The sequence below is a fragment of the Vanacampus margaritifer genome, chromosome 1, assembly GCF_051991255.1.
Source record: "Vanacampus margaritifer isolate UIUO_Vmar chromosome 1, RoL_Vmar_1.0, whole genome shotgun sequence".
Lineage (NCBI taxonomy): Eukaryota > Metazoa > Chordata > Actinopteri > Syngnathiformes > Syngnathidae > Vanacampus > Vanacampus margaritifer.
The window spans coordinates 11799085-11822509 of record NC_135432.1 but is presented as its reverse complement, the minus strand read 5'-3'; the positions used below and the strand labels follow the sequence as shown (position 1 = coordinate 11822509).

Below are 23425 nucleotides of genomic sequence, written 5' to 3'. Positions count from 1 at the left end.
TCATGAATGATGAATTGACTCGTACACTCTCGTTGTGATTATGCCTGCATTTCCATCCATTTATTTTCTTCTGCTTATCTGAGTCGGGTTACGAGGCAACAAACTTCCCTCTCCCCAGCCACTTCGTCCAGCTCTTCTGGGTGAATCCCAAAGCATTTCCACCCCAGCTGGGTGACAGTTTGTCCACCGTATCCTCGGACTTCATTAACTCTTTGACTGCCAGACGTTTTCAGAAAAGGGATGCCGTGGGTGCCTGCCGATTTAAGCATTTTTGACTGATCTTTCAAGGTCCACAGAAAATTATGTGTTTGGACTATGGAAGCACACATACTACCAAATGAAAGATTGGACCCTCATCTTTCATCAGAAAAAAAAGTTTGTTTCTACCTTATTCCGTTTTTCAGTAATCAACAATAGAAAATGGTTAGTTTCACCTGTTTTGAAAAAAAAAAACGTCTTTTAACGTCTTTGGCACTCCTCCATAGGATTTTACTAAACATTATTTAACGTTTTTGGCAGTCAAAGAGTTAAGGCTTCTTATCGGAGGCGTCCAGGCGTCATTTTAACCAGATGCCCGAGCCACCTTCTCTGGCTCTTTTTTTTTCTTTCTTTTTTTTCTCTCGCTCCTCTTGATGCAGAGGAACAGTGGCTCTACTCTGATCCCCTCCTGCATAACAGGGCTCCTCACCCTATTGCTAAGGGAGAGCCCAGACACCTGTGATCTTTGTTCTTTTGGTCATGATCCACAGTTGGTGACCATAAGTGAGAGTAGGAACATAGATCGACAAGTAAATCTTTACCTGTCTTAGCTCCTTCTTCACATGACTTATATATTAGGCATTCCATGTAGATGTTCACTTCCACTCAATGAATTATTAATAAAAAATGTCCAATATAAAAGGGCCCAAAAAACAGCAACTGAAACGTATTCCCTATCTTTGCTGTAAGTTAGAAATTTATTTTGTGTTGCATAAAAGAGTTTGGACTGCTATAGAGTCACGGGCAAACGCTGAGTTCCAAAATTAGATTTGTTTGTATTGGTTAAGTGGTAACACATGTCGACAGGACACTGACACTGATTAATTCGGCTCTGTCTGATGATGAAGTCGCTTCTCCGTAACACTTGAAACAAACCGACGAGGCTCAGTAGGTGAGAAAATCGACTTGCGGTTCGAGTACAGAAACTAAATCTGAGCCTGGTGTCACGCTGTGAAAACAAGCAAGAGGCGAGCTAATCAAAAGCAGAGGGGTCCAGTCTGCTTTCTGTGAGAACTACGTCACCAAAATGCAGCATGTGTGCATGCACAAACGCTCATCGTAGCATACTTAGAAATGGAAAAAACAATCCTGGTCATTGCCGTGTTGCAAGATGTCCATATTCAGGTGGAGCAGCTCAGCGGTTTCTAAGTAACAAAGCTTGTTGCTAGGTACAGCCTGATGCTGTCGACGGGCTCTAAAAAGGCTCCGGTTACACACGAGCTAACCTAAGTAAATTATACATAACCTACACGCTCCATTAGGACTCTCAGGACAACCCCACCTCCAAAAGTCAATTAGTCACAGAAGAGCGGCTGCTATTTGCTTCATTTCTCAGAAAGAAATCACTATCATAAAGATTCCTTTCATCCAACAGTCTTTTTTTTTTGCAAGTTTTACATACTATATATCATTTCAGCATTTGCAATTCAGTCGAATAATTTCTCTCCTATTACAGTAAAGCATTGGGAAACGCATTAGTTTCACTTTCAGACACGTTTGAATCAAGTTTGACCCAATACTCCGTTTGTTTGCCCTGTAGGAGAGGCGTCTGCATATGTATGTGGTGTACTGTCAGAACAAACCCAAGTCCGAGCACATTGTCTCAGAGTACATTGAAACCTACTTTGAGGTGAGTAGCTCACACTCTTTTAACAGACTATTGTGTTTAGGTTAGGGTTACCTCCGGCAATGTCGCCATTAATGCCTCAGATTTGGTGGCAATTAAAAGTGTAATGTTTCCCTTAGGAAAAGGTGTCACTTCACTTTCAGTTTATGTAAAAAAAGAAGAAGAACAGCTTTAATAAAGAATGCGTAACCTGAAGATGATTAACAGTGCATGTTAATGCTGAATATGAGTCGGTTTACTTCACCTGCATTCTCAAACAGGAATAGTAAAAAAAAATGATTCTTGTGTTTGCTAAGTGGACACAAAAAAAAAATCAATGTAGATATACTAATTTGTCTTTAATACAGAGATGTATTTTACTACTGAATTTTATTGTAAAAAAAAAAAAAAAAGAAAAGAAAAAGAAAAATAAGAAGACACAATATACTTCAAAATTGTGTTTTCAAATAGCAACTAAAGCTAAGAGAGTGTGTGTTTGTGTGTGTGTGTGTGTGTGTGGGGGGGGGGGGGGGTCGTCTGGATCCAGACCATTCAACTTCAATGATAAACTAAAAGCTTCACTCGTTACATTTAATACATTGCACCTATGACTGTCTGTGACACAAGACAATGTGATAACTAAAAATAAAACTGAACACAATCCCTTTCTGCTGTGTTTACGTGTCACATTCAAGGGTGTCACTGTGGTTGTGTCCACTTTATTTTTGTTGCTTCCAGGAGTTGCGTCAGCAGCTGGGTCACAGGCTGCAGCTCAACGACCTGCTCATCAAACCTGTCCAGAGGATCATGAAGTACCAGCTGCTGCTCAAGGTGAACAGAAAGCCAGTTTCAATGTATCCTCACAAGTTTCTTACAGTTTAAGCCGTTCGTCCACACCGATCACTTTTGAAACCGGGCTCCAGAGTGGAAAAATTTCAATAACTTGAATCACCCGCCATTGTCACTTCTCCTGTGTTCGTCTTTTTCATGTTGTTTCGATACATGCAAAGCCATGTTTGTTATTGTAGATTGCAATAAAGTTAGGAAAAAAAAGTGCCTTCGCTGATTCTTCTTCTACGCGTTCCGTTAATTCCCTGTAGCTGCGCTACAGCGCCACTCCAGACTTGGCATACACATTACAGCCGTTACAAACGTCCTCAGCGTCTTCTTTTGGACACACGCAAGTCTTGAAATGCTTCTGTGTGTACGAGATTTGTTTGAGGAACCAAGCCGGCTTTGCTTCCGTTTGGACGGGGTCTAAGTCAGATACAGCGTGGTGGCCCTAACTCTTTGACTGCCAAAAACGTTAAATAACGTTTAGTAAAATCCTAGGGAGGAGTGCCAAAGACGTTAAAAGACGTTTGTTTCAAAACAGAGGTGAAACTAACCATTTTCTATTGTTGATTACTGAAAAACGGAATAAGGTAGAAACAAACTTTTTTTTCTGATGAAAGATGAGAGTCCAATCTTTCATTTGGTAGTATGTGTGTTTCCATAGTCCAAACACATCATTTTCTGCGGACCTTGAAAGATCAGTCAAAAATGCTTAAATCGGCTGGCACCCACGGCATCCCTTTTCTGAAAACGTTTGGCAGTCAAAGAGTTAATAAGGTGTCTAGTGAGTGCACATATAAAGAGCATGGACTTTTAGTGAACTTCCTTTTAGTTCTGATATGATTTTTTTTTGCTAAAAAAACGTGTACTTATCAAACAAATGGTGCATTTAGAACTCATGAAAGTTGGTCCGGATGCCATCACCTCTGAGTGGCAAAGCTGGAATGTTCTGGTGACCATGCTGTGTTTGTTTGAGCAGGACTTCCTGAAGTATTACACCAAAGCTGGGATGGACACAGAGGAATTGGAGGTGAGTGTTCTGCTCTATAAAGCTTTAAGGTTGTGTTTTGTTTTTACTTTCAGCTCTTTTATTTTTGCATATTAAACAGAAAGCAGTAGATGTGATGTGCTTTGTGCCAAAACGTTGCAATGACATGATGAATGTGGGCCGACTCCAAGGCTTCGAGGTAAGTCCCAAGGATTTGGATTGCAAGTCAAAAGGCAAAAAAAACACAGTGCTTGTGCTAACTATAGCACAACCGCTTCCTCTTTTTGTTGTGTTTCTGTTGTGGAATGGGTACAAGGGGAAGATCACAGCCCAGGGGAAGCTGCTCCAGCAGGACACCTTCACCGTTACTGAGCAGGACAGTGGCTTCCTGTCCCGAGCCAAGGAAAGACGGATCTTCCTGTTTGAGCAGCTGGTCATTTTTAGCGAGCCCATTGACAGGAAGAAGGGCTTCTCACTTCCTGGGTACATCTTTAAAAGCAGCATCAAGGTAAGTGCTTGCATGAGAAACAACTCTTCATTCAGTAGGTTCAGTCAAGTCAACTTTATTTATCTATAGCTCTTAATTACAAACTAGTCTCTAAGTATGGAGGACCAAAAATAAAAAATAAGTAAATAAAAGTGAAAATAAATACGAATATATAAAATGTATAGTTCACAAATATAATTATAAATGGAAATAAAAACAACTATAATAATAATATCAATAAAAGTACAAAATACACTTAAATTTAAAACGAGATTAAAAAAATAAAACTAAATATAAAAATAAATGTGGAAATAAATACATGAACAAATATATAAACAGAATTAAGGATCAATCAATGAATAAAAATGATCTGCTCTCATATTTATTTATTTCATGCTGTAGACTCTGTCAGTTTGAAATGCGTCATCAAAATAAACCAGCCCAAAAAACACTTAGGACCGGGTCCGATAATTTAAAGATTTCCGTGACACATTTCATGTTGACAGCATGCTGCAGCATAAAAAAAAAAATATATGAGTTTTTATTGGTTGATAATTAATTCTATTTATATATTTATTTTTGTAATTAATTTCCACATTTATTTTTGTATTTATTTTTTGAATGTCGTTTTTATTTTGGTATTTTTGCTATATATATATATATATATATATATATATATATATATATAGTGGGACCTCAGAGATATATATAACATATACAGTATATATATATATATATATATATATATATATATATGTATATATATATATATATATATATATATATACATATATAGTTTTTATTTCCATTTTTAAATTCACTTTTTTAAATTTATGTATTTATTTATTATTCTGGCATTTTTGGTCCTCCATATCTAAGGGCTTCAGAAGCCCACAAAAATCAGTGACATCCCTTGGTCTAAACACTCCATCGGGGACAGAGAAAACTCAGAAAACACATTTAGGAAAAATGGTAAATGGGCTGAACCTAGTTGATTCCATAAAAGTCAACATGGCGGAGTTCTGACATGGGCTGTGTTCCAGGTGAGCTGCTTGGGGGTGGAGCCCGCTGTGGAAGGTGATGACGCACGTTTTGTGTTGACTTCGCGCAATCCTGATGGGAGCGTAGTGCGCTTCCAGTTGCTGGCCTCCTGCCCGGAGACGTGCCGAGCCTGGGTCAACGACGTTCTTCAGATCTTAGAGACACAACGCAACTTCCTCAACGGTGAGCCTCACACGCCTACACTCATAATTATGTTTTAGCTCTGGTGTAATTCACTTTCTATGAGCAATAATGCATCATGGGAGCAGGGAAATTACTTTCAAGAAGTTTCTTTAAGTGTGTGGCGTCAGTCAAATGGAAACTCACAGAAAAAGCCCAGAACTTTTATTACCGTAAAATCCCATGTATAATACGCCCACAAAAATTACCCTTAAAAAGCCATTTGAAATATTTTTGCTTGTTTTTCTTTCAGCCTTACAGTCACCTATTGAGTACCAGCGGCGAGAAAGCAAGTCCAATAGTTTGGGTCGCTGCATGAGACCGCCCGTGTCCACCACCAGTGCCCTGAGACCTCACTCCTCCGCTTCCATTGACCGCCACAGGCTGCCCTCCCTCCATTCTCATAACACATCCCTGCCCGCCCTTCATCTCCCCAGTCAAGGCCTGGCTCGAGGACCCAGTGAAACCTACTTACTGCAGGATGTAGGTTACCTCACCTGTGTTTAACATAAAGTCATTTTTATTCTGACCTTGATTCCCTCTTGAACACAATATTTTGCATTTGCAGCCTGTTCTGGTCCGGCCGTGCCCTCCTGACTCCATTTCTCCATCGCACGTTCAGCTGACCTTATCTGATTCGCCCGCCGTTTCAAATGGGCTGTGCACACCATCCACACAAACTGTACAGGTAGGGCCATATTCTCCTGTTCACACTACCCTCCCCCCAAAAAAAGTAAAGTTTAGGGAAGAGATTAAAGCAGTGGTTATTAACTTTGTTGGAGGTACTGAACACTTCTTTGTTGAGAAATATGATTTTCATTTTTTTTCAAAAAGTTACTGTTTACGGGTGAACAAAATGAACAGGGAGAGTAGCCTTTTCATTGGGTCTGCCTCTCTTCACCTTGAATTCAGAAAGCATTGTGTTCTTGTATTCCCATCTCCATGCAGCTTAAGGAAGCGTTCCTTTAGTTTTGCTAGGGGGAGCAGATACATTGAAAACAGCAGATGCCCTAAAATTGAACCCTGTGGAACACCATACGTTCCATTATACACGTGAATTCATATTGCACATATTCGTCCGACCATTTATTTTTTTTGCTCGACATAGTTAGGATTAAGTGATTACAATAACAAAGCAATCACACGACATACCATCACAACAGTCACAAGTCGACTACTGAACGCATCAAATTCCCTGCATCACAGATCATCTGCAGCCAATGATGACCAAGCGGGTCATATGAGTCGATTGTGTGCCTTGACCTCCGCCCATCCCCTGAGACTGACTCACTGAACCTCTGGGGTTCGATCGAACCCAGGTTAAGAACCACTGGCGAGATCAAGTTGTCTTTGAGCAAGGCACCCTCCCCATTTCCCAGCTCAAAAGGTGCAACATTGTTTGCGTTTTGCCCCTTTAAAGCTGACATCTCTCCTTGCATGATTGTCATTGGGTTGCATGTGAGGTTGTGCAACACACAATATCCAGCAGAGTGAGAGTTGAATCTCCCCTTAAGGGATTCTAATCAGTATAATAAATTGAAATGTCTTAACAGTGGGATGGCAATGTGTTTATGCATGTAAACTAACGGAACAAATCAGGGACTCCTAATTATTATTTTTTAAACTCCTAAGAAATCCCCCCCGTTGGGTGACAAGGAAACTAAATACGAGTACTACTTGCACTTTGTATTCAATGTATGGCTATTTATATTGCACTTCTTCAATTCACTGCAAAATGTCTCTGAAAACACTTTTCAAACCACAGTCCCATTCTCCATATTATGAAACCCTATTTAAACACACCCACCTGGGCGGAAAGACATTTTGAACACAACCCAGCCACGATGGATACAGAGAGAGAAAAGTGGGGTTGAGAGAGCAATGCACATAAACATTGTGGCAATAATGATAGAAAGATATGCAATAGTTCGAGACAGAAAAAGTAAGCGGCGCATAAACAACATATTTCAGTACTCGAGCAGCAGAATGGCGGAGCAGCTGGTGAGTCTTTAGAGACTTTTCGCAGCAGCCTGACCATATCCTGAATATCAATTTTTAATCATGTTACCAATACAAAGTAGGGAAACATTTTTTTTTTAATCGAATTTCAAACTTTCTGTTGTTGAGTATTACTTTACCATCAGCAACTCTGTAGGGCTCGGGTGTAACAGGGTTAGTTGTCCACCGTGTTCTTGTTTGACTCAACCTGGAATGGCTTAGTACATCAAACAACAAACAGGAAGCAGGCTGAGCCTGCCAGGAAGTGGGTAAGCGATGCCTATCAAAAGCAGATAATTGTTTCCCATATGTGGCCTTGGGTGAATGGGAGGAACTTCACACTGAGGCTGCACACATTGCGGTGCTTTCTTTCACATCTACATAAATATGAACTATTTTATAAACAGGGAATGGCAATAAAGGTTTCACTTGCGTTGAAAAGTTAACTCATTCACTGCCGTTGACGGCTATAGACGTCAAAAATTCATTTTAACTATTTTTATTAGTTTAACATTTTTTCCCACTTTTGTGAACAAGAGTTTGAAAACCTACAATTTTTTCATTGTATTAAAACAGGTATAAAAATTGGGATTAATCGTGAGTTAACTAGTGAAGTCATGCGATTAATTATGATTAAAAATTGTCATCGCCTGATGCCCCTAATTTTTAATCATCTTTTCTTTAGAAAAAAAAGTGTTTTTTTTTTTAGATAATTTTTTTTAATCGTAATTAATTGCATGACTTCACTAGTTAACTCACGATTAATCACAAATTTTACATCTGTTCTAAATGTACCAAAAAAATTCCTAGGTTTTCATACTCTGTTACATAGAAATAGTTCAAATGAATTTTTGACGTCTATAGCCGTCAATGGCAGCGAATGAGTTAATGATAACTTCAATAAATGGTATTGAAGTTTAGATTGTGACATATGTTCCCTATTCCGCGCAGAGAGTAGGCGACGGCTACCGGAGGGGTCAAGCGGATTCTGGAAACCAGGCTCCATTTTCGGGTCCCTCAGCTGGACGACGCCCGAGCAACTTAGCCCAGCTTGCCGAAGATGACCTATGAACTCTGATGGTTTCTGTCTCGTCAAACAGAAGGACTGCATGAAGACTAGAAGACACGTCTGTTGTTGTTCTAGAACTGACACCGGGGCTTGGGAATCTTGAAGGAACTTATGAAGGAACTTTAGGCATCACCTGTAAATGACTCTTTCTTAAAAAAAAAAAATTAAAAAAAGGATGTGAGGTGACAAGCTCTGGCCACTTTGTGTGCACATGAACACAAATCACCGTGCAGGATTCCGCTGGGCACTCAAATGAAAGACAATCACTTTTACTGCTTTTTACTTGTTTGAGAGTTTGTAGAAGGGGCTGTGGGAGTTGGTTTGACTATCAAATGTTCATTCCTAATTGGGGAGGTCACTGGATTGTGCCTTTCAGTTCGTAAGCACCAAATGTATGGACATTTTTTTCTCTTTTTTTTTTTGTGCAAGGATGTGCATGGGCTCTTCCTTCCAAATACGACACAATGACAGTAATACACCTGGTGGCTCCCTCTGCTGACTCCGTTGACAGAAGCAGGAAATACTTTTATTGTGAATATTACACCAATTCAAGAGTCAATGAGAGAAAGACTTGCTCTCTATGTTCGCAACAGCTCCCATTAGGTGCATGTGCCTATTTTTGTTTTCCGGTCTCCAAGTAATATTTTCATTTTTTAAAGACAGGGTTCGGCACCAGAAGGCCAAGTGTGAGCGGTGAAGAGCACAGACCATCTATACTAGTATACTCTGAAGACACATTTTTGCTTTCATTACGCTTTTGCTGGACAGGCAGAGAACTCTGGAGGACGCCAAGCGTCGGACACTGCAGGCTGTGTGTTTATTTGGTGTATCGTTATTTTATTGATTTTCTATTATTTTAAACTTCACTCCAAAGCTGAGAAGTGACTTTTATTTTTATTACTTTAGGACAGATACGTGACTGTGATGTCCAAGAATAAAAAAAGAAAGAAAAGAAAAACAAAACAACTGTAATCAGTTATTTGCTCACTTGTTTTTCCTCTGCGTTTATACAATATCTTAATATCTGTGCTTCTTCTTCCTTTTTTTTTTTTTTTTTTACTTCTTATTTGATCAAAATTATATCTTGAATGTTTGAGATTTTGGGGTCTTATAAGGCCGAAGGGAAAATGTAAAAGCGGCACATGAGGAATGTGAACCAGGGAGCAACGACGACGGTATCAGATTGGGAGAATGAAGATACTCCCCATCCTAGTCTAATTTAAGAAAGGTTTTTGATGACGTGGGATATAAGAATGAGTACAGTAATCATGAATGCGTTATATTATAAATCTAAAAACACCAGCTTTAGTGTAAGGTAATTATCATGAACTCATTTAGACTTTTTTTTTGTTACCAATGAAGTAATCAAAATGGGTATTGTACATTTTTCAAACATTTATTTTCACTTCCGTACTTAAGTAATTTTTTTTGTCTGTACTTTTAGTTTTTCTCAAGAGCAGATGATTGGTGCGTCCCTACTGTGAGTACTTGAACCAACTCATTTAGTCTAAATGTGTTGAAGCTGAGAGCTGGTCGAGTTGTTAAATGCGGGGGAAAAAAAGTCAACAGAGCCCCCTTGAGGTGGTCTTAGGTTGTATGAATGGAAGAAACACCCAGGTAAAGTTGTCTCTTCTGTCAAGATCCCTTTTTCTTTTTGGCCAGTAGAGGACGACACAGTACTTCCTCTCCAAATATACAGTACAGTATCAAAGGGGTAAGCCTTTTTTAAAACCCTAATCCTAACATCTATATCTACCTACCCGTCCATCCAGTTTTTGGACGGTATTATAATGTGATTTTTATTAACCTCCACTTTTTAGGAAATAATACAAATTTTGCAATGTACAGTATTTTGTTCTGTTTTGATACAATATTGTATCCAAAATATTGATATACTGTAGCTTCGACTGCTGTCTCGTTTCAAAGCATGCAGCCTTCCTGACAGTCCAAGCATTTGGTGCCTGAAATGGGGACTCACCAAACCGCCTCGTCTTAATCAATACGTCAACACAATTACAAACACCATCAATTAAAATCCAAAATGCAATGTGACTGTATACCCTTCGCCAGACCTCAGGCCCAATTTATTTGTTTATTACCGTACAGGCAGTACTTTGATACTTTGCTCCGTATATTTTGATGAGCTATCGCTACTGTACTGTACTCACACAACATGGCCGCTCCCATTCAATAGTGTCCTTATCTATAACCACTGGCAAGTATTACCATAGCATTTCTTTACAATACATGTACAGTACATAGACCCCACTTTGAGTACATTAACGCCGCAGCCGTATTGGATGTGGCAAAATGAAGCTATTTGCGAAGGCGTCTCATTCACCTGCGCCTTTGAGATATTGTATATCATCAAGCCAGATCACGTGGATCACCACCACGTTGGCCGCATCCTCTGCATGCCCTTCGTTTAAATCCCTAGTTTGAAACCCTGATATTGAACCCTATCCATAGTTGGAAACCCGATTTTGCAATATTAACCCAGTTTTAAAACTCAAATTTCAAAACCTAACCCTGGTTTCAAACCCTAATTTGAAATCATAACCATATTTTTAAACCATCATTTGATACCCCAACCCTTGTTTAAAACCCAATAGTGAAACTCTAACCCTAGTTTATAACCTTTATTTTTAATTCAGAATGTAAGTTTAAAACCCTAATTTCAAACAATTTGAAACTAACCGTAACCCGAAGCCTCATTAAAAATGAATGCAAAGCTCCTAACCCTAGCACAATGCTAACCCTGTCAAACAGCCCTACAAATAGCCCACTTCCTGTTCGCGATGAATTGGGGCACATCCACGGGCTCCCCTGAACGCGCTGGTGTTGGTCCCGTGACACTACGACCTTCCGTTCCTGAAATAAACCCACTTCCGTCCTCCCAGCTGTTTGCTTGTTGCGTCAGAACTCCAGGTCCCATCCCGACTCCTCATCAGGGGGCGGGCCCTCTGCGTCTTGGGGGAAGTGGTCAAAGTTGCTGCTATCCAGCGGGCCGTCCACCTGAAGGCAAAAAAAGCACATACATGCCTTTGAGTACAGCCTGAAAGCAGCACAGTACTGATGACAGTGTCAAACGAACACGTCAATTCAACATGAATTCGACGATGGCAGGATTTCAAAACACTTTTGGTGGCAGTGTGACTAAAAGGCATGTGGGGAGAAAACATTTTTGACGGTGGTATAATTCAATAGGACTGATGGCAGTGTGAAAGCAATAGGAAATCCATAACTTGCTGTCAACGGCAAGACAACAGCGTCGACTTTACTCGTGGGCAACTCAAGCCAGCTAGCATAGATGCTAATTTGGCTGCTCCTACTGAAGACGGGAATTTACAACTTGAGTCACCCTGGTCAGCATTTGAAACAGGACACGAAATAAGTTCTTAATGTTCCTCTCCAGTTCAGCAGTTTTTGGGCCGTTTTGTTCAACAGAGCCCTTCGCACTGGATCACAGGATGTGCTTATTTTGTTATTTCTTGTTGGGTTAGGTTAGTGGATTTTTAAACATGCATTGATTGGTCCTTTGGCCATTACGGGGGCGTGAATTGAACACGCTCGCCTTTGATGCCGCCCGCCCACGCTAGCCGGCACTCACCCTTGGCGTAAAGGGGCAGTCCATGGTTCCCTGGCGGAGGCCATCCCAATTAAAGCCTTCAAACCACCTGATCGGCGGAGAAAGAGGAGGAGACGTTGCTATGACAACAATGATCATCATGAAAGACGCGTCGTGTAACTCACTTGTGCTTCTGGATGTCCTTCACGCCATTCTTCTGGTTCCCGAGACGTTCCGAGGGATTGTCCCTGTCACACGCACGTGAACACACACACTTTCACAACCACTGTGGCGGCCATCTTTAGCATTCAATATCAATTTCAAAGCATTCTGTGTATCTTCAAAGAGCGCAAGATATTTTCTCCATTTTAGATTGCTCAATAATTCATAAAAAATGACAACTACGGGTGTGGATGGACCAAATGTATAAATTCTTGAAAATATATTACATTTGCCAAATTTAGTAAGTAAATACCTGTTACAAGGTTTGAAGGGAAAAAGTAGAAGCAAAAGTAAAAAATGTGATTAATTGCCATTACCAATAACAATAGGGCAGCCAACTGCACTATTGGTATTGAAATTAGAAAAAGTCAAATGGTAGAGCTGATGACATCTGTGTTCACCACTTTTATTGAACACTCAATTTTTTTAAAAATAAATAAATAAATTTAAATATATATATATATATATATATATATATATATATATATATATATTGTATAGACATATATACTGTCTAGACATGCTTGTGCCTTTCAGAGCACCTTGGAGATGATAACTGAATGTTCAATGATGTTCCACTCCACTGGCAGCTCAAATTTGGAAGTGGGAACACGTACTCTAATCGACACTAACACAGCAGCAGTAAAGTCATAATGACAGTAAGCATTTGCGCGTAAAACCCTTGCTCAGTCGTCCAATTTAATGCCACCGCAAACTACCAGGTGAAGCGCCATTTGTAACCTCGCCTCTGTTTGCTAATAAACCCAGAGGGTTAAATACTTTTAGGTTTTCTGGCTCTCAAAGTGGATCTTTGCCGGGCCACAACCTGCAGAGTCTCTTGATGAGGTTGGCGGCACTCTTGGCAATCTTTTTAGGGAATTCCACCATGTCGATGCCCCTCAGGATGATGTTGTACGTCTTCATCGGGTCCGAGCCGGAAAACGGCGGACTGTGGGACCGGGAAGTAAATGACGTGTTGGAGCTAACGCCGTAACCATGCTAACGGCAGAGATGTTGTCACACTGACCTTCCACTGAGAAGCTCAAAGACCAGAATCCCCAGGGACCAGCAGTCGGCTGAGGTGTCGTGACCTTTGTTCAGAATGATCTCCGGGGCCACGTACTCGGGAGTCCCGCAGAAGGTCCATGTCTTCTTCCCCAGGCCCACCTTCTTAGCAAAGCCAAAATCCACCTAACAGCCAAACATGGCGTCAGTCCCCGTCAGCGTCACCAAGCCCTTGTTGAGACTCACCAGCTTGGCGTAGCCTCTGTGGTCCAGGATGATATTCTCCGGCTTGAGGTCTCGGTAGATGATCCCCTTACAGTGGAGTTCCGCCAGAGCCTCAATGACGCACGCCGTGTAGAACCTTGTGGTCCCGTCGTCAAACGAGCCCCTGGTGGCACACAAAGAAAGTGACACGGTGCTCTTTGGGATGTGATGTTGATGATAAACACACGTCCACTTTCTCAGATTTTCACTTTGGAATTTTAGGCAACTAGCTGGCATTTTGATAACTTTCCTTTCAAGTTTAAATAATACACTTTATTTATACTGAAACAGACCAGGCTAATGTTGAGATTCTTCTGCCTAGATTTAGTCATAACTGTTTTCATTTACTTATTTCCTCAGTAGAACTTTTATCTATGGATGTGTCTTTGTAAGTGCTGTCACAATTTATGCTCATGTCATCATGTCTAAAGGACCTCGTCTGTTTCCACATCAATGGGCCAGTGTCTGGGGTTGAATTTAATGTGTATTGGATGATATGCTGTAAAAAGTCTTATCTACTTCCGGCTGTCGTCATGTGTATTGAACTCAGGGCTGGGGGCTATTTTCTGAGGTCTTTTCAAGATTGTATAAGAATGCTGGGAGTCCGCTGAAAAAGACACACTTGCGAGGAGCAGCTGTGCTTTTGTAAACCCGCTTGTGTCCAGAATATTCTGTAAAATAAATCCTTCGAAGGACCTGTTCACCGATCTCCAGTCTGTATTCAGAAAATCAACAATCTCTCCACCCGAACAACAACGAACACGAGGAAGATAAAGATAGTCTTCTAACACTAACCAAACCAGGCTTAGACAGGTGATCAGCACTCACTTGCTTCAGAGTTAAATAAAGACAACTATTGCAATGTTGCAATTTTTCTATATCGTCAACCTCCTGACTTTCAAAGAACGTAAAGTCTTTCACCCAAAAAAAAACACGGTTGAGAGGTCCTTGACAGAGCTTGGGCTCGCATGACGGACATGGACGGCGACACTCACCTGTCTCGTAAGACTGTCCACAGCTCTCCGCCAAGACAAACCTCCAACAGCATGTACAAATATTTGGGGTCCCGGAAGGTCCGATACAACCTGCAGCAGGTGCGTGACACAAACGTTGACACTGAGCTTAAGTCAGTTTTGCAAGTGCTACAACTGAGTGAAGATTCGCCAAGAAAGTAGGAAAATTGCCCCTCTCGTCGCATCCTCGGGGGAAATACGCTTTCATTGGCATCCCTTCCTCCAAGCTAACAGCTACTATGGATGCTAATCACATGAAAAGAAGCACAGAGATTTTAGATCAAGATTAGAAATACATTGAAATGAATAATTATCAGAAAGCATTTTGTCAGTGTTGTTTTTGTTTGATAGTTTGAGGTTTCATGCTTTTTGGTCACAAACCGATCTTTTTGGTGAAAGCAAACCTAATCCTAAAGAATTGGAAACACAAAAATTCCGGTGTGTTGGAGATCCCAAACCTGTAGGAATCCGGCTCACCCCTGGTCTCCAGTATCTCAGCTTCTACTTGATTACGCCGTGGAAATGTCGGCGTGACTTAACCATGACAAGCAAGCTCCAAAATAATGATGATGTGAGCGTGTCGTGATCGTGTCACCTGATGATGAAGGGGCTGCGGACGTCCATCATGATGCGGCGTTCCGACAGGATGTGTTCCTGTTGCCTGGTGTCCAGGATGTGGCGCTTCTTCAACACTTTGAGGGCGAACGAGCGGCTGGTGTCGCTCTTCAGTTGCACCTGAAAGGCGTCACGGCCGCACGTTACCGTATCTCGCGCATTAGCACGATGCAAACGGCGCACGTGCCCACCAGCTCCACGCGGCTGAAGCCCCCCATGCCCAAGGTGCAGACCACACGGAAGTCGTCAAGCGTTACGTTGGAGAAGAAGTCGTCCTCCACCTGTCGCCTGCACGCACGTGTCATCTCACCATTAGTTCAACATGCTAGCCGCTAGCTAGTTAGCAATGTCCGGCGCTCACTCACTTGGCTTGGACTTGGTCGTCATCGCTCCGCTTGTTGTCGACTTCCTCCAGGCCGCTGATCAGCTGCTTGAAGGACCTGCGGGGGGGGAGTGGTGTGAAAGCGATGCGCCTCGGATGGTGCCGTTGAAGACGACACGAAACCCGACACGCATCTGACGCGCCTCGGATTACAGCGTTGTCTTTTGACATCTATTGAACATACACCAAACAAAGGAAAATCAACACGTGATATTGAATTGGCGGAGCGGCACGGCTCAGGTGGAAGAGTAATCGTCAACCCGAAGGTTGGGGTTGCACCCTGAAAGAGGCTAATAATTTGTCCTCTTTTGCGTGTTCCAAAAGACTTGAAGACAGATTTTTTTTGTAAGAAAAAACACCTTGCAAGGATGATTTATTTTACAGAGAATTCTCCGGTCACTGGCAACAATTTACATCACGTAAAAAGGTGGAATTAAAGAGTGCCGAATGTCCCCCTCTCTTGGGAGAGAGGGCTTCTTATAGTATCGAGCTTGGAAAGTGAAACGCCTTTTAAAACACGTTATACAACAGATTTGCAGCTGTGCCGATCTCCAGACAAAATACACTCCCAGGGCACCTTTTCCCAAAACAACATCTCACAAACAAATTGAGTGGCCGTGAGTGATGATGCCAACAGAGTCAGTGTGTGTGGGTGTTCTCTCAAAGCAGATTCTGTTCTCACGAACAAAATGTGTGTGCGCAACACTGAGAAGGAATTTTAGACCAAACAAGGTGTACCAGCTTAGGTTAAGGTCAAATTATACTGGGTTCAACACTATTTCACTTACTTTACACATCTATAAAACATTTCAACATGGTTAATATATGAAATAAAGAATTAAAATGTTAATAATGTCTAACAACCCTTAGACCGAGTAACATGTCCAAGTGTCCTTGAGATACCAAATGTCAAGCAAATGTCCACGTTCAATCAGAGTAGGAAGAAGTTTCAGGTCCTAGTGCCAGCACCTGTTTCCTCACAGCGTAAATGGTAAATCACAAATGAGAATTCCCTGTTTTAAATTGCCTGTGCCTAATTGACATGAATTAACCAATGAATGATGACGTTGATGTTTTTAAAAGCCACGTGTTAGCCACTTTTCTTTTGTCAAAATCGTGAAAACAAAGGAGCTGTCTCGGACATCAGAAGTGCAATTATTCACAAACACAAGACCTCCAAAAGGTATAGAACCATTTCCAAAGATTTTGGTAGCCCTGTTCAGCAGTGTGTAATGTTATTAAGAAGTTGACGAGCATGGAACTGTCAAGAACCTTCAAAACGCCTTTGTGTGTCTTTGATGGGGTGTGAAACGGACAAAGAGACATGCACGGCTACTCACTCTCTGTCCACCACCAGACAGGTGACGGCGCCCTCTGCTGTCACGCTGGACGTGCGCACGTCTTCCCTGCGAGACAGCCAAAGGCGGCAAGTTGGAAGGCGGCACCACGCGGACAGCACCGCCCGTCGGCCATTGTTGCTTCACCCTTTCAGCGCCTGCTCGCCAAACCAGTCGCCCTTGGACAGCGTCTGCACCGCCACCTGCTCGCCACTGGAGGCGCTCTGCTGCCACACGTTCACCTGCACAGCCAGGTTGGAATGCTTTGCTTTGGCAAATACTGGGATTTTTTTCTACAGTTATAGCACGGGTAGAGCATAGTGGTGCAACGGATCATCATTGATCTGTGATCGGTTCAGATCAGGCTCCACGGTTAGGATCACGCTCGATCTGATTGGTTGATATGGGGGGGGGGGTGCAATGTGCGCATTCAGAAGAAAGCAACATGATCAGTCCACTCCACATTCATTATAATAGCAGCACCAGAGGAAGTTGAAAACCCTTGAGGATCACGTAAGTCGCATGTATGGGAGCATGGACCTTTTTCACACTTCCACATTTTGTGGCCGGAAATACATAATCGTTGCATTTTGCGACTTCCAGTGTGGCTCACAGCGACTGTAACAACGACGCAGGCGAAAAATAAAAGCCGCTGTATCGTACTGGGATGCTCTTCCTGCGTTTTTAAACTTTATTAAAGTAGCCTTACCTTTCATTTCATTTGTTTCCCTGCGACACAAAACTAAAGCAGAAGTGGATTTTAGCGATTCGGCGGGAGGAAGGACCACATTTTATAATCAGGAAAGGAACTAGTCAGTAGCATTTCACATCTGAGGATTTTGTGTTGTGGTTCAAATCAGACGCGTGGAACCCGAGACGGTTCCAAGCCATTTCCCTTGGAAAAACTTTACACCGCCAAGGGAATCTATGTTTGATCGATGCTGCAAGCAAACGAGCCCTCACCGAAAACTTAGGTCAGTACATAATGGGATTATGACACACGTGCAAAAACAGGAAGTGGGCGGTGCTCACCTGACCCTCGCTGATGATGAAGAAGGTGTCTCCTGTGGCGCCCTGCCGGATGATGTAATCGCCGTTGTTGTAGTGAGTCTGACGCAAGCACAAACAGACACATAAAGAGTCACATGAGCAGAAACGACCTCCCTTCAACGCACACGCGTCGGACGGGTCTGGACTCGCCTCCTCCAGAACATCAGCCAGCTTGCTGAGAACATCCTCGGGAAGGCCTTGGAAAGACGGAACGCTGGCAACGGCAGGGAGGCGGGGCGTCGATATGACATCATGCTGTGATATCATGGCGGCAAGTCTACCTTCGCAGGAAGTCCGTGTACTGGGAATGTTTGATGAGGCCGGTCCTCATCATGATGGTCTGGAAGCCCTGACGATCGATGGCCCACAGCTTGATGTCGCTCAGCGCTGCACGCACGCACGCGCACACACACAGTATGAGGAGGAGCATGTCTGGACTGGTCTGTAGCGCTAGATTTAGGGGGCCATGTTGTGCGTACCCGTCACCGTGGCGGTGCGCGTGCAGTTGTACAAGATGGCGAGCTCGCCAAATACTTTCCCGGGGCCGATGGTGCACACCTTTTTGCCACCTTTGCTCACCTCCACCACGCCCTCTGATGACACAAGTGGAAAGACGTACACTGGACGTGACTTTGGGCCTTTCGCTGTCAGGGTTTGTCGGGCGGGCTTTTTACGGCAAGAATGGCAGAACGTTCAGTAAAGTCCCTCCCCCGCCTGGCGCTGAAAGCTGATTGGTCATTTGCAAAAGATTCATAAGTGAGTGACAGACTTTGCAGACACACGCGTCTGCGCTCAAATGAACTGAAGGCCTTCAAAAGACCGAGTCTGTGAATTTGGACACAGCAAGCTTATCACCGCCAATAGGCGGCGTGAACTGACAGCACTTCCTGTGCCGAAAAAAGAAAGAAGGAATCGACGGCAGAAGCAAAAGGTGCGTGCGGCAAACCCTCAAGAACGTAGACGCTGGATCCGTCGTCGCCCTCCTGGATGACGCGGCATCCTTTGTCCAGGCTGGTGGGCCGCATGCAGTCCAGGATGGTGAGGATCTGGACCGGCGGGAGCAAAAAGCACGCAGACGTCAAAGTCAGGACAAAATGGACGCTGGCGAGTTTCTCACCTGTCCGTGTTCCAGGTGCTTCATGAAGTCGTTGTCCATCAGCGCCCTCTGGATCAACTCACTGGACCTGCAGCACGCAAATATGCCAACACGCTTTCGCTCCAATGAGTGGGATTCTCTGGGGCTGCCTTAGAAATCCCTCCCCGTCCACTAGATACTGAGTTAGCCATTTTGTCAAAATCCCTACACTGCGGAACTTTTGGACTAATTTTTGGCTGCAAATTTTATCCAGGTTTTCGTACCCCAAAAAATTAAAGGATTTTAAAGGCAACAAGGGCGTACTTACAAGTGAGGCCAACATCGGCCTAACATCTTGTCCCAAGTCAGACCTTCAAAATAAAAGCACATCGTTTCAGCACACTGACTTGACTTGGGCTATACTTGGGCCAACACAGCTGATTCAATGGATCAGCTCATCAGCAAGCTCTGCACAAACCTGATGAGTCTGATCATTTGATTCAGCTGTGTTGGCGGAGAGAAACCTCTGCAGCCCTCGACCACCGCAGTTGCTCATTCCTGGTGGCCTCTTTGACAGCCACACTCAAGCACAAAATAGTTTGAGCCACGTTTGGTCACATTGTGATTATACTGCTTTTATTTTGACAGGACTTGTCCAAATCCAAAAAGATTTGTTATTGCTTCGCTTGCTCTTCTAAGCTTGTTATTGCCTCGGGTTGTTAAATTTGTGCAATACGTCTTGCGTCTCTTACAGGAAGTTCCTGCACGATACAACTCAATATAGTTCTCGTAATACAGAGCGAAAATGGCTAGACCCAGACTGTGAATGGTTCCTGATACAGCCCGGGTGGGGGTCTCACTCTTTGCTCTTGCAGTAGCTGGTGAGCGTGACGTCAGTGAGCCGGGCGGGATCCACAGCGGCGGGTTCTGCAGAGATGGCCTGTCTCTTGGTACGCTGAGGCTCGTCCAGTGACGCCGCCGTCTTTGCCGGACCGCCACCTGTAGGATGGCAAAAAAACACAACCTCAGCCGGAGTGGACCTCCACAGTGCGGCCCCTAAGCAGAACATTTTGGATCAGACTGACGCGAGCCTGACTACTATCTATTAGGGGTGTAAATTGCCTAGTAATCACGATTCATAAGTCACGATTCGATACCGATTAATCCCGATACGAATCTATAAATTGATTATTGCGATTTTTTTTTTTTAAATACTCAAATTTAGAAAATACTCATCACTAAATTTGTACATGTACACAGTAAGATTTGTATGAAAATGTATTTATTTATCTGAAAATTCAGCCTTATAACTGAGCCACTACATTTAACAAACAGTTGCAGTCTGTTTCATGTCTGAACAGCACTGAAATAAAATATTAAGGCTTAATGTTCCATTAATATAACATTCTTCCATGCTTCATGTGTGAATGCTAACCCTAAGTAAGACGTTTTGCTGAATATTCCCATCAAAAATTTATTTTTAAAAATCGATTCGGCCGCTTTTCGAATCGATTCGAGAATTGCGCGCTGTAATATCACGATATATTGCCGAATTGATTTTTTCTAACACCCCTACTATCTATTATTTATTTCTTTGCTCGTGAGTTGGCTCGTTCATTGGCGTCATGATTGGTGTGTGCTATAAGGCCCAAAGGTTGGCGAGACCGCAAGGCAAAGAATCTGGAAAGTCTTCTTTCAAAAGAACAAAAAGACAAATAAGATATGCGGATATAATAAAAAATAATAACAAAATTCCAAAAACAATATTCAAAGCACACAACAACGAAAAAGACTCGACTCGACAAACACGAACAATGAGCCGACAAAGACAGAAAGAAACCAGCAAACTTAATCTAAGCCAACTGACAACCAGACAACAAGGAACATCTGGACAAGACATGATTGGCCCAGGCCAGCGAGATGATTGGAAGACATAAACGACCTAACAAACAGGACCAGAAGCACAAAAAAACAAAAACAAATACAAATCTCTACAAAAGGCCACAGCATGACAATTGCTTAGTTAGCTGTTCCCTTCACGCTTTCTTTGCGAGTCATGAAAAGCTGTGAGGATGTTTTCTAGGGATGGCAAAATCGAAAATGTGTTTTGGTACGTACCGGAACACAGGCGGAACTTGTGATTCGAATCGCGTTCCCAAATCTGTCTCAGAATCAGGATGTCACGTGATAGTTGCCTTTGGCGTTTTTTTACGCCTCCAAACGTCACATTGTTTCAGCAAGTCAACGTGAACCCTTTTCTAAAATTAAATAAAATCCGACCATTGCACTATATTAAAATGTCTTGAAACAAATCCAACCTAAGTATACTTTGTATGTAAAATTGCCCTGGATGCTGATTCATAATAAATAATAATAAATAATACAAATTTAATAAATACATAATAAAATGTCAATAGGCGGTAGGTTCAGTGTTAACGCACTTGCACAATGTGTTGAAAATAGTTCGATATGCAGGTAACCCCGGTTCAAATCCCTCTCCGGACAGCTTGTTTTTGCAGGTCATTCATTCATTTTTCCTCTCTATTACTTTCTGTCAAAACTTAAGATGCCCTGTTGCAAAAAAACTCAACAAATGTAGCCTACAGGTTTTTGATTAAATGTGATAGTACTGGGGGTTTCATCAGAGCATTTAAGTCATGTGGAGAGGCAAAATTAAAAACAAACCAAGTATCCGCAAACAAAAAGCTCATTTGTACTTCTATACTTATTTTGACGCGGTGGGGGTTATTCAGTTTTTGTTTCCCATAATATTATTTCTCTCCCTTATGGCGTCCATTACAATTACAGTATAGGCCGATTGCCAGTTGTGTAAATCAGGTGATGACAGAGAGCAAATAGTTAGTTTCCTTACTGGGGAGCTAGCAACACTGCTCTACTGTTTGATTGTAATATTTTACAAATGGCCACCAGCTGTCGTTGTGGGGAGATGTTTCGAACGTTCCAAAAGATCGATTCCTTTTGTGAATCAATTGTTTCAAATAATTTGATCGTTTCAAAGTTCCATTTGTGCCATCCCTAGTGTTTTCATGTAGAATTGCATTTGGTTAGCTTGAATCTCTGAAGGCTTCCGCACCTGCATCGGAGGCCTCGACGGCAGCGTCGTCAACGCCCGGCGCCGAGCTGCCATGACGGTCCAGCTCTGCCCGCAGATGTCCAATCAGGAGCTCTTTGGCGTCCAGTTCCGACTCCAGCTCGTCGATCAGCTCGTCTCGCTCTATCAGCTCCTGGATCTTCAGCTGCAGTGCCACCTGCAGGTCACGCAGCAAACCGCCGCCACCACCCTTTGTCGCCGGCATTGTCGAGTGGACGTGCACTGGACTACAAAAAAAAGCTATATGAGTTATTAACCGTTCCAATTATATACAACCAACCAACAATCAAATATTTATCAAATGAAACACTCTTAAATTCGACCACTTAGTACTGCAACTCAAAACAGCACAAATAATGTACAAAGCACACAATATACGCAACTTTGCCACAGTATCCAGAAGCTGTTCGAGATCAGAGAGGTTTACTGTTAGAAGGGGCACAAGTCATTTTCAACAATCCAAGATAAGAACAAACATAACGCAAATTTGTGTTTTTCTAAAACATATTAATTTATGGAACGAGTAAATACAATTAATAAAGTGTGAATCACTTACTGTGTTCAAAAAGAGGTTTCAAACTATGCTGGTATAAACTAAACACGAGCATAAACTTGTTTTTATTTTTTATTTATTATTGAAAGAATAAGTCTATTAACGTAGTATGTGGTAGGACTGCATACGTTCTTGTACTTCCTACTTTCTTTGAGCATGTAAACTGCGTTGAACTACGGCATCTATTGATGAAGCTTTTCTTTTTTTAAATTTTTCTTTTTCATATCTTGTAATATTTATATATAATCAATCTTAAGTTAAGATCAATGTTCACACAATATTAACAAACACACGACAAAATCACTGATATTTGCGGCCCAAAATAAGTGTGAAGAATTCGGAGACAAATCTCTACTCGTTAGCACTGAAGCCGCCTGTGGGTGTGGGGCACACAAAGTGCAACTGCTTGTGTGTGTGTGTCAACAAACAGCTGCCTAGCCTTACCCCCGCTCGTGTACTCGTCTTCAATGAAAATTTGTAAAGACTTTGTGTCGGCGTATCCACGGATAAGCTGCTCGCTGCTGACGCTTCGACCAACAGCAGACGCCACACGTGTGCGCGCACAGCAGATTTTGACAGCGCCTACTCAGCAAAAATAAATAAACAAAAAACAAGTCAAGAATCTGCCACAAATCTCGTGTCGATGAGCAGCAAGCACGACGATCTAGACTTTTAATTCATGCACTCCTATATGACTCATAATTTATATTTGCATTATACATTGCATTCTATAATGACGATTACTCTCAAACGCGCCATAATCGAAAT

General features: G+C 42.4%; 2 protein-coding genes across 9 annotated transcripts in view; one reads left to right on the top strand and one right to left on the bottom strand.

The window, feature by feature from the left end:
• Window positions 1–9421, top strand: part of arhgef25a (Rho guanine nucleotide exchange factor (GEF) 25a) — a 75039-nt gene extending 65618 nt beyond the window's left edge. For all 7 annotated transcript variants that reach the window (XM_077572594.1, XM_077572602.1, XM_077572613.1 and 4 more), the window contains 9 exons: window positions 1799–1888; window positions 2603–2695; window positions 3678–3728; window positions 3808–3885; window positions 4003–4194; window positions 5217–5397; window positions 5648–5877; window positions 5963–6082; window positions 8344–9421. In XM_077572594.1, coding sequence (XP_077428720.1) covers window positions 1799–1888; window positions 2603–2695; window positions 3678–3728; window positions 3808–3885; window positions 4003–4194; window positions 5217–5397; window positions 5648–5877; window positions 5963–6082; window positions 8344–8463 — 1155 coding nt within the window. In that variant the 3' untranslated portion in view covers window positions 8464–9421. The remainder of the gene's footprint in view (window positions 1–1798; window positions 1889–2602; window positions 2696–3677; window positions 3729–3807; window positions 3886–4002; window positions 4195–5216; window positions 5398–5647; window positions 5878–5962; window positions 6083–8343) is intronic.
• On the bottom strand, window positions 4977–23413 carry LOC144056144 (cGMP-dependent protein kinase 1-like). 2 transcript variants are annotated; one of them, XM_077572646.1, is made up of 22 exons: window positions 23102–23413; window positions 22087–22331; window positions 19853–19991; window positions 19035–19101; window positions 18864–18963; window positions 18397–18510; window positions 18199–18304; window positions 18068–18131; window positions 17900–17977; window positions 17015–17109; window positions 16871–16936; window positions 15514–15588; window positions 15340–15436; window positions 15129–15268; window positions 14516–14605; window positions 13503–13644; window positions 13279–13442; window positions 13078–13200; window positions 12215–12277; window positions 12072–12138; window positions 11348–11476; window positions 4977–5368 (listed from the first exon to the last, which is right to left on the bottom strand). In XM_077572646.1, exons 2-21 carry the CDS (start codon window positions 22307–22309, stop codon window positions 11378–11380), a joined length of 2112 nt encoding a protein of 703 aa, XP_077428772.1. In that variant the 5' UTR covers window positions 22310–22331; window positions 23102–23413; the 3' UTR covers window positions 4977–5368; window positions 11348–11377. The 2 variants fall into 2 exon arrangements, with proteins under 2 accessions (XP_077428772.1, XP_077428765.1); XM_077572639.1 differs by lacking the exon at window positions 4977–5368 and having other exon boundaries at window positions 10511–11476; window positions 23102–23412.
• Window positions 23414–23425: the final 12 nt, after the last annotated feature.